The sequence below is a fragment of the Drosophila gunungcola genome, unplaced genomic scaffold (assembly GCF_025200985.1).
Source record: "Drosophila gunungcola strain Sukarami unplaced genomic scaffold, Dgunungcola_SK_2 000022F, whole genome shotgun sequence".
In the NCBI taxonomy this organism is placed as follows: Eukaryota; Metazoa; Arthropoda; class Insecta; order Diptera; family Drosophilidae; genus Drosophila; species Drosophila gunungcola.
Window position 1 is genome coordinate 595,446 of NW_026453202.1, and position 11,116 is coordinate 606,561.

The 11,116-nt window shown below is 34.4% G+C and overlaps 1 protein-coding gene, 1 long non-coding RNA gene and 1 other non-coding gene across 4 annotated transcripts; all 3 read left to right on the forward strand.

The window, feature by feature from the left end:
• Positions 1 to 964: 964 nt before the first annotated feature.
• Positions 965 to 2,183, forward strand: LOC128263857 (uncharacterized). The gene is made up of 3 exons (XR_008268542.1): positions 965 to 1,171; positions 1,229 to 1,527; positions 1,585 to 2,183. It is a non-coding gene; the product is annotated as an uncharacterized LOC128263857 (long non-coding RNA).
• A 995-nt stretch (positions 2,184 to 3,178) lies between these two features.
• Positions 3,179 to 4,540, forward strand: LOC128263853 (60S ribosomal protein L15). Of its 2 annotated transcripts, none has more exons than XM_052999128.1 (3): positions 3,179 to 3,267; positions 3,657 to 3,983; positions 4,158 to 4,540. In XM_052999128.1, the coding sequence occupies exons 2-3, from the start codon at positions 3,675 to 3,677 to the stop codon at positions 4,461 to 4,463; spliced, it is 615 nt and encodes a 204-aa protein (XP_052855088.1). In that variant the 5' UTR covers positions 3,179 to 3,267; positions 3,657 to 3,674; the 3' UTR covers positions 4,464 to 4,540. The 2 variants fall into 2 exon arrangements, with proteins under 2 accessions (XP_052855088.1, XP_052855087.1); XM_052999127.1 differs by having other exon boundaries at positions 3,237 to 3,335.
• Positions 3,402 to 3,471, forward strand: LOC128263859 (small nucleolar RNA Me18S-Gm1358). The gene has a single exon (XR_008268544.1). It is a non-coding gene; the product is annotated as a small nucleolar RNA Me18S-Gm1358 (small nucleolar RNA).
• Positions 4,541 to 11,116: the final 6,576 nt, after the last annotated feature.

Genomic DNA, 11,116 nt, shown 5'->3' on the forward strand with positions numbered 1-11,116 from the left:
AAAAATAAATGAAAAAAAATTATAACTTTTCTGTTTTTTAATTTTTTGTTTAGTTCTTCGACATATAGCAATGTTTAATTATTTCAGAATTATGGTATAAATTTTATCAAAATCGGACGTCTATAGCATATAGCTCCCAAAGAAATAATAAAAATATATAAAATAACTATCTAATAATTGAGCTGCAAATCATCATAGTTTCAATGTTTTTTTTTAGCACATACTCAAGTAAATCATAATTTAAATGTTTTCAAAAGTATTTAATTAATGCAATAGCTGCAAGGGTATATGAACTTCGGCTTGCCGAAGTTTGCTTTCCTTCTTGTTTTTAAAATAGTTTAAAAGAGGTAAGAGTCGCACTACGAAAAATTCGGATACCATATTTTTCATAAGCATGATATAAGCATCGGTAAACTAGCAATGCGTTACACGTTTCATCTTCCCCGTGGACGTTTTCTCACCGGCCAAACGCATAAGACCGAGTTTGCTCAGTGTAATCGCGAGTTCTGCCATATTAATAAACCAAGTAGATGTTTAAAAAAGTTCAAAATTAACGCGGGTTCTATAGTTCCCAAATCCTAGAGAAATCGTCCCAAAAATAAGTGCTGAGAATTTTGATAGATTTGTGATTAGAATGTTTTGAAGGCAGTCTTTTTACCATCAAACTGTTTGAAAAATACTTTTTTTCGGCTACATATTTAAGAGAAACTTGGGTTAAAGTTGGGATTTTTGACAAATGTGAAACTCCAATTCCCACAGAACACATCCACAATCAGTTGCTAATCAAAACATAAACAAATTCAACAATCTTGATTTTTGTTTTCTGTTCAGATCAGCTGTTTTCGGGGAAAGTGGCACTGTGTGCCTTAATTTAAAAAAAAATTAAAGAATCAAAAGTTACCTAATATGTAAACAAGACTTTAAAATATCAAATACCATCTATAATTTTATGTAAATATTTTATTTGTTTCCGTCTTTGTATACAAAATATGTCCCAAGGAAGAAATATATTTTTTTTATATATAACATGTGAAGAATTTAGGGGGACAACTGGATTGTTATGAGGAAAATCTGCGTTATGCGAGATTATTAAGGGGACAAGCTGATTTTTTATCTGGCAAAACTTTTTTATAGGTCCAAATGGATAAATTCGAGCACAGCGCAAGACATTGTAAGTCTCTAAAGCAAAGCATGATTATGTGTGAATACTAATATTAATTTCATTCAGGCACGGATTTAAGCAAAACTGAAGATATCATACCCCGAGATAATGTCACTGAAGCCCAATAATGTCGAAATGTTGACATTCCTTAACATGAGCTTCTGGATCCGAAGAAACATTGACTTGTAACATGTAACCTGGAACTTTTTATTTTTAGTTAGCTATGAACAAGTTACATTTTACTTGTGTGTCATTGCTTAAGGATGTAAAAAATCAATTATTCATAAATAATTAATGTTTTTTCGTTATGTGCAGTGCTTTATTATCCCAAGTAATCCAAATGGATAAATTCGAGCACAGACATTGTAAGTCTCTAAAGCAAAGCATAATTATGTGTGAATACTGACATTAATTTTGTTCAGGCACGGATTTAAGCAAATCTGAAGAAATCAAATCACGGAAATGAGCTTCACTAAAGCCCAAGAATGTCGAAATGTTGACATTCCTCAACATGAGCTTCTGGATCCGAAGAAACATTGACTTGTAACTTATAACCAGGAACTTTTTATTTTTAGTTAGTTACGAATTGTGTGACATTGCTTAAGGACGTAAAAAATCAATTATTCATAAATAATTAATGTTTTTTTCGTTATGTGCAGTGCTTTATTATCCCAAGTTGTTACGGACCTGGTGTCTTGATAGGGCAAGGCCGTCTGGTCAGTCCAGCTCATGGTAGTGTTCTTTCCTGCCTTCAGTCCACACAACAGCCCAGCTGATCAGCGATCTCAGATTGACGAAATCAAAACGAAACAAAATGTAAAAAATAATTGCTTGTGTTTGTCTGGGCTTATAGGAAAATTAATATATTCTTTAAGATATTCATACATCTGTGCACTCCATTAAGAATTATTTTAAAGATTTAATTTTACATCTCCACTTGGTATCAAAAATGATTCGAGACCTCCACAAATTTGCATATTTTTCTCATTAGGTTTTTTTTATTTTGCTTTTTATTTTATGTGAAGTGTATATAATTAAAGTTAAAAGTTTCACATCCCTAAGTTTTTAATTAATTATATTATTATATTAAGAAAATAAATAATGTTTTTAAATATTCAAAATGTAAGAATGGGTCAATTAATAAATATAAATAGGTATTAACAGATCAACAAAATAAGAATGAAAATTATATTAGGGCGGACGAATAAATATTTTATAAATTACTAGGGACAAAAGTTCGAATAAATTGGGAAGTGGATAACTAAACAATTAAATTATTTATAATATTTTCGCTATTCTTTCGACCTTTTTTTATTTAAAATTTAACAAATTTAACTGGAGCTTTAATTTTAAATATATATATGTATATATTTGTCCCAGAAGTTTTCGGTGCCCGTGTGATGCGGTGTGTCCATACGTTGAATAATTTATTTTTGGTTATTCCCTATTTTTAATATATTTTTCTATTTCTTATCGGAACGGACTCACCTTTTTGGTGGACGGTTCCGTTTTCAACTTCCGATCTCTGAGCTCTCTTTGTCGGTCGTTCAACACTTGCCCAGAATCTTTCTTTCTTTTCCTTTGTATTATTTGTTTTAAAAAAAAATTTTCTTAGATCTAACTCTCTTTTAAGAAAATAAACTTTAATTTAACTTCTTTTTCAAATTTTTAACCGGACCATTCCTCCGGTTATTCCTAGAGGGTGGAAATAACGTTCCTAACCGCACGTTTCTAGCCGATATTTAGCTAATGTTTTTCCGTCGAAACCCGAAATGATGGCGCTAAAGAATTTGAATTCACATGACGTCATGCAATTAGCTTGCACTAAAGAGATTATTTGTTTTCCGCAGTCGAGGAACTATTTTATAAAACACACAGCTCATCCGTTGGAAAACAGTTGGGATTTTGGCAAGTATGAAACTCCGATTCCCACGGACCAAATCCGCCATTTAAAAATATCCTAAATAACGTTCCATTCCACTGTTCCATATCTGAAAATATTTAAGTTTAAAAATAGGTGTGCTTGATTTAATTTCAGAGCAACCCTGTGCAGTTTAGTCAACTGCTTCAACTACTTACTTCCTCCTTTTGGATTTTACCGTCTTGTAAGTTGGTTGTGTCTTGATTTCGAGTTCTAATCTAAGGTTTTGAAAGTGATCGCTTAAGCTGCGTTGTAAATATATACTAGTTGCTGAGCGATTATCACGGAAAAAAGCAGATAACCTTGTGTTTTTTATGTTTATTACTATGATGATACTCCATGCACCACTCTGAAACTTTTAGTGCTGATTATGGATTTCTGATATGCAAGCTTAAGTGTTTAATATAAGATTTCTTTATACTACCGTGCACATTCATATTAATATGTACATGCATATGTATTAATATGTAAATCTGTGTTGTAGATACTGAAATGTACTTTTTGCGTACAGTCGGAAGAGTTGATGGACCGATGATGTGACAGTTATTAAATAACGAATGAATTTGTTACTAGGTCTATCAATTTGCGGAGATGGGGGCCTATCGGTACATGCAGGAACTGTATAGGAAAAAGCAGAGTGATGTTATGCGGTACTTGTTGCGTATTCGAGTTTGGCAATACCGTCAACTAACCAAACTACATCGATCGCCCCGACCTACTCGACCGGATAAGGCAAGGCGTTTAGGATATCGGGCAAAGCAAGGTTTTGTAATCTACAGGATTCGTGTCCGCCGCGGTGGCCGCAAGCGTCCAGTGCCTAAAGGCTGCACCTACGGCAAGCCGAAGAGTCATGGTGTAAACCAACTGAAACCCTACCGTGGATTGCAATCCATTGCCGAGGTAAGAAAAACGAAATAATAATATTTATTTTAATCTTGATGACAACATATATTGACATAAGAATTATGTTGACTTTGTACCTTCCTTAGATGTCTGAAACTAATCTTGAGAAACATGAGGTCCTTATTGAATTCCAAGTATAATTGAGAAATGTTTTTTTTTTTTTTTTTCTAGGAACGTGTTGGCCGTAGACTTGGTGGTTTGCGAGTTCTGAACTCGTATTGGATTGCGCAGGATGCTTCTTATAAGTATTTTGAAGTCATTTTAATTGACACTCATCATAGTGCAATTCGCCGTGATCCAAAAATCAACTGGATTTGCAAGCATGTCCACAAGCATCGCGAGTTAAGAGGTCTTACTTCAGCCGGAAAGAGTTCGCGTGGTATTGGCAAGGGATATAGATATTCCCAGACAATTGGTGGATCTAGGCGTGCTGCCTGGAAGCGCAAGAACCGTGAACACATGCATAGAAAACGATAAATTGTAAACCTTTTTAATTATCGGTTAAATAAAACATTTCGTGCATCTACAATTTCTGTGCGCGGTGAGGACATGTATATTACGTGGAGCTTTATAAATAGCAAAGGGAATGTCACTTAAATTTCTACAAAGTTCATTAAAAAAAGGATTACAGTTGGCTTTGGTAACTTAATAGATCTGCTGCATCTCTCAAAGCATATTTTGAACAGCAATTAAACTATTCAGTATAAGCAGCCTCTCAAAGCAGAAATAGTTTACGTACATACGAAAGTTAAGCGAGACTTAAACGTGTTTTCCGATCCGAAAACGACAAGAAAACGAATATCTAGTCGCTCAGTTTGTGGCAGTGAAAGTTTCATTTTTGATAGCTCAAAAACGGATTTTTTGCGAGATATATTTTGTAATATTTGTTTTTAAGACTCGTTTTTGCTTTTTTAGTGACGGCCCCGAATAGTCACTTAAAAGTCTCTGTAATTATAAATAAATTTAAAGAAAACGAAAACAACTATACTTTTCTTACGCAACAAGTCCACCCAAATGGCATTTATTAGCTAACATTATAAACTTTAAAGCCAGCTCGATTATAAATAAAAATAAAAAATACCATAAACACAAAAAAAAAAAAATAAATAAACCCAAATAGAAAATACAGTTTTTGGATAGAGTTTTTACTTCTTAATACCAAATTTAACTATGGCGTCGTTTATATTCAACATCTTTGATTTTTCTTTTTAAAATTAATTTGTTTGTCAACAAGCTCAGCTGATTGACAGAATGACTCGGGTGAATCTGGAAACTTCGGTCTCACTAGACAGAATAAAGTTTTTCGCTGGCGAAACTGTTTGTCGATCTGAGTACTAGGCGTAAGGAAAAAAAGAAGTGAAAATATTATTTTCGACAGACATTTTTACGAAAAATGCTTGTTGTGGTGAAAATTCCTCGACGTTTTTTTTATTTAAAATTGTTTTAATTGAAAAAAAATCGTCTGTTCAAGACATTGTAAATTATATCTCGAAGACCGGTGCAAATTATAATTAAGGTCGGTTTATCAGAGCAACGTTAAAACACAGTTTCGAGAAAAATGCGTTTAGTTTCAAGTGACAATAAAAGAGGTAAGCAAGCTGTATCGAAGCTGTACCTCCAAAACTTTCACTCGGGTTAACTTTAAAATTCAGGACAATATTCTAGAAACTAAATTTTTTGAAGCCGTGAGGCCTCTTAACATTCCTCCGAATGTAAATTGGCCCGTTGTCATGAGGGTTAATTACGTAAAGTTTTTTTTTAAGTAATTAAAATGGGACAATACAAATATTTAACATCCCAATAGGAAAACATTTTAATATGATATATTTTGATAAGTATAAATATTGGTCCCGGAAAAAAAATTAAAAAAAAATTTGAAAAAAAGTAAAAAAAAAATAATCGTATAAGAATAAAAACACATAAAAGCACAACGCACTAAAAAGGAACAGTTTCGCCAGTGAAAAAACTTTATCCTTTCTAGTGAGACCGAAGTTTTTAGATTCACCGAGTTCGTGTTCTTCGGTCATTCTGTCAATCAGCTGAGCTTGTTGACAAACAAATTAACGACGCCAGAGTTAAATTTGGTATTAGAATGGTGGCAGACACGCGGCTTTTTCGTGTTTTTGTCTTTTTTTCCTCTATTTCGCTTGTAAGTTCAAATCCAAGAACACCAAAGATACAATTTTGTATTCGTTTCGCTGGGGCCTGACAAACGTTTACCGAGAGTTCACCCCAGACGTCTGGCAACGCTCTCCAAATTTATAGTATTTTTTCCGTCGATCTGAGTTCCGACGTGCAAAAAGGAACTGCCGAAAAGTGTCCGCCTGTTATTTGTGCCTCGCTCTCTCTCATACGCGAAAACGGTTTTCGTCGTTCTGAGTACTGGCACTAACCATACAACATATAAGAATGAGAGAGCAAAAAACCTGAACGCACACGAAGTGCAGGGACCTGCTGCTGTGAGCACGGGCGACCTCCCGCGATCCGTTTTTTTGTGTCCAAATGCCTTGTATGAAATGACCAGTCTATATGTTGTATGATTAGTGGTACTGGGCTTAAAAAAAAAAACTAAGTGGTTTTGTTGGTTAATGGCCTAGCCCCACAGAGCGCCATCCACCGCTTACCATTTCTTTCAAAGATGGTCCGTCAGGTTTTACCGCACCAAAACGGTGCGACGGTTGAATTAACGTTCGTAACCGCACGTTTTTAGCCGATATTTAGCCAATGTTTTTTCGGTGCAACTCTAAAGCCTTGGCGGGAAAGAAATTAAATTGACATGGCGGCCATCTTTGTTTCTGTGAACCAGTGGCGTATTTGAATGAGTAAGGGGGCTTGGGAGGTTAACGTTCTGGGAATGTTTTTGAAGGTACACGCCAATTTTAAAAGTGATTTCATAGTGCTTAAAAGAAGGCTTAAGCACATTTTTCTCAAAATTGTGACTTCAAAGTCGGTGACCAACATAACTTAAAACCGCTAAACCGATTAGTCTCAAATTTTAGCACGAGCTTCTTAAATATATTCAGTCGTAATATATCGAAGATTTTTTTTCCGATAAGTAATTATTTTTAAGACGGAAATTTTGCTCAAAAGTCAATTTTTTTCTTGGGTAACCGCCACTTTGTCAAAAAACTTTATTTTGCTTGTTCTTTCGATTAATTATTAGTTTGATATTTTAATGTCTGAGGGCCCAATACAAAGATATAGTGGTCACCTCAGTACCCCTTTTTTGAGAGGAGCTCCCGGAGAGTAGAAGTAGCTCTTTTCCAAATAAATATTTTTTCCAATACTCAGTCTTTAAATACAGTTAAAATATAACACAACATGTGTACAAAATATAGCATAAATAAATTTTGAAGTTTGTTCAGAAAAAGTTCTTAAAAATTTGCTTTGTTCGGCCTTCTAACTGTATATAACCCCTTTATAGAACACTATAATTATAAATAAAAAACAACACAAAAACAAAGCAAAAAAAAACACTATAGTTTATTTTCCCGACTATTAGATACCCTTTACTAAAAGCCAGATTCCAGTGGTGCATTAAAACGCATTTGGCCTGATGCGCATTTCTTTACACATGGAATCCCATAAGGCTAAATGCGATTAAAACTCATTCCCCGAACAGTTTTATAAAATATACCAGAAAATACGGATTCTTTTTTATGCATGTCTGGCGCCATTATTGATTTCTTTTGAATATAAAATCTATTTGCATAGAAATGACTGAAAACTATAACAAGGGCAGCAAATCCTGCTTCCAGGTCCACAATGCATTACTGCTGCATCTCTGGCGTGAAAAAACTCCCACATATACGGGTATCCTTACTGTTTTTTAGAATAGAGCTGGAAAAAACATCGGCGATGTATCGATACATCGATGTTTTTCGAAAATCGGGAAACACCGAGGTTTCAAAACATCGATGTTCGATGTTTCTTCTTTACCCATCACACAATTTAAACTCCACAAAAACCAAACTCCAGACTAAGGTGGGTCGAGATGTCTGTGATGACATACTTCAAGGAGTCAATACAAGATTGGTCCCCTATGAAAATCGTACGGTAACAAGAATGACCACGATTTTCGACCCTCGCTTTAAAAAGGAGGGATTTTGGAATCCATTTAATCCTCCCAAGGAGCTAAATCATTAGAGGATGAACTGTCGCGCATCAATGCTCAATCAAAAGCTTCCACATCAAGCCCGCCAACACCAGAATCCACAGCAGAGTCTAACACACTATTCAGTTTTTTACAAACAAACAATATTCAAAAAATCCAAACCGGTCGCGTGGATTCCATATTAGCTTTGAGACAATATTTAAATGGTACTAATTTGGAGCCTGCACCAAACCCTTTTGATTATTGGAAGGTAAAAAAAGATAACAATTTAGATGGTAACCAACTTAAAATCCCATTTCTTCTTTTAACAGATATCAAATGACAACGCTTTCAAAACATGCGTTTTTAAATACTTCTGCGTTCCGGCCACCTCTACTGAAAGCGAGAGGATGTTCAGTAAGGCCGGGCTTATTATCAGCGAAAAGCGAAGCTCGCTTAAGGCTAAAAACGTCAATATGTTATTATTTTTAAACAAAAATGACTGGATTTCTTAAGTTAAGTTATTTTCTTATTCTTTTGAGTAGAACTCGATATTGTTTTTTATTTTAATTTTCATTGAATTGTGATTTAGTTTTTATTTTGGTTTTTGAAGTAAAGAGAAGAAATATAAGCTGAATATATGGATCTCAAATAAAGCCTCATTATTTATCAAGACCTTTTACAAATTTGATTTATTTATGGTATTGATTAATAATATGTGATGGAGAAAAATACATTTTTTCAAAAACACCTTAAAATAATTCGATGTATCGATACATCGATGTTTTTTCTGAAAAACATCGAAACATCGATGTAGGAAAACATCGATTATTTTCCAGCTCTATTTTAGAAACTGTGGTTGGTCATTAAAGATATCCGTAAACACGCTTATTTTCATGGTTTTTAATTTATTTCGTTTTAGTTTGCGAAGGTTCAAAATTAAACAAACCCAGATCACCTGGTCGTTTCACTCACATGTCGGAGTAGCATTAGCTAAAAGTTAATGCGCCAAAGAAATCAGGCACAGTTAAAAAGTCCACTAATGAGGCATAGAATTAAGGCTTTTAGCTAACAACCTTTTAAACTAAATATTCCCCACACAACAATCGGGGCTTAGGTGGCGCCATCTGTCGACCTGCATTGCCAAAACTAGAAGTGCAGCAACCCCTTCCCCGCTAAATGTACTTTGAAAAACCAAAAAAATGAGCTAAAAACCACAAATAAAACCCACACACAAATTAAGGAGACACTCTATTTAACAAATTCAAAAAGCAGAGACATTTACAAAAAAAAATTTTTAAATAATTTTAAAATCAGCAAACAAATTTTGGTTTATAGGAAATTTGCAGGCTGAACACTCTTCAAGTGCAAACGTCACCGCACACGCATACAGAAGGTGTCAACTACTTGCGTAACAGACCGACAGCATATGTACATAGTTTAATTAATTTGCGTCTTTGCAATGTCATTTTCTTTCTATGAGATATGAATATAATGTTATAACAAACAGTGATTTAAATGATGACCAGCACCGGAACCGCTTACGCTTATTGGTCAAGGCCATCTGTAAGGACCAGCAACGACTAAGGCCTGGAGACCAACACAGATGACCAAAAAACATATGCAATAAGAGTAAATATAAACTAAAAATCAAAGTTTGTTTGTCTCTACAAGAATCTAAATTTTGTTCTTCTCGGGTATTGATTCCGACGATATTCAGTCTCAAGACAACAAAGCTAATGTTGTCAACAATTTTTAAATAATTGACCACACTTATGCCATTCATGCAATGTGGGTTTTGTTAATTTAAGCAATTTGCTGTATGTCAAACAGTACAAAAATATTAATACGGGTATGACATAATATTGTTCGCCGAACAATGTTCGGCTCATTCATTGAAGGTCAGAGACAGAGACAACTATATGGATACTGCTTGAGATTTTTTTGGTAATAAGTTTACGGTCACTCTGCCTTTTTAACAAAAAATTCAAACTTTTTTGTTTTTTTATTATATTGTGTTTATCCAGCTAGTTTACCCGATTAAAGGTTTTTAGTTGTTGCCTTTAAATTTAAAAAAATAATTCGTATACATTAATGCCTCGCTTTTTCCATCCGTTTTGTCGTCAATTCCAATGAATGAGCAAAATTGTACTTTTTAAATACAACTTTCCCCATTGATCTATCGGCCCCTGTGGTAATTTATCGAATGGTATTTTTTTTGCCCAATTCCGTCTAGTATTTTTACTATCGGGTATTGGATTCTGTCAATTTTCTTCATTCATTGCTCATTGGAATCGTCATACGTTTGACTTGCTTTAAATCGTATAGTTAAAAAAAAGTTAGAATGAAGCCAGCAATGTTGTGTCATAGCCCATAAACGACGTTATGTCGGTTAAGCAAAAAAGATAACTAATATAATTTGTTTTAATTTTTGTTAATTATGACAACCAACAAAGCCATTAGAGAAACTTTTGAAAGGCACAAAAGTCGTCGGTTGACTATTAGACCCCTTACTGATATGATCGGAATATCAGAAGGATCTATGAAAACCATTTTAAAAGACCATTTGGTCCAATCTCATATGGTCGCGTTGATGTGTGTAAAACAAGCATTCTGATAATCAGTACAAGCTCGAATGTACGATTTCTGGGTATTTATGCTTAGGACCCTGAAACAACCGACCAATCAAGCGCATATCGTGCTAAAGGCGAGGCCATTCCGAATAGAGCACGTCAAAGTCAAAATCGAATAATGCACTTTTGGACGTTTGGTAAACACAAGCGTAAATATATTACTGATAATGACATTAACATCAAATTTGGATCAGATGTCATTAGCAGTCCTGCCATCTCAATAAAAAAATATGTTAATGACAAAACGGAGTTCACAACTGCAATGTTATGGAACTTCCTTAAATCCATATCTTTGGGGTCAGTAGCGGCCAGTTCATCTTAAGGGCTTTCATCCTAGCTCATGTGCCAGTAATTTCAAAAGGTCTTGCTGGATAATAATGACCCATTTAACTCCTGACAATTGA

What these genes read in the sequence shown, in the direction of transcription:
- LOC128263853 (XM_052999128.1), top strand. Translation starts at nt 3,675, where the DNA reads ATGGGGGCCTATCGGTACATGCAGGAACTGTATAGGAAAAAGCAGAGT. An exon ending in GATTGCAATCCATTGCCGAG is followed by an intron (nt 3,984 to 4,157) that starts GTAAGAAAAACG and finishes TTTTTTTTCTAG; the next exon opens with GAACGTGTTGGCCGTAGACT.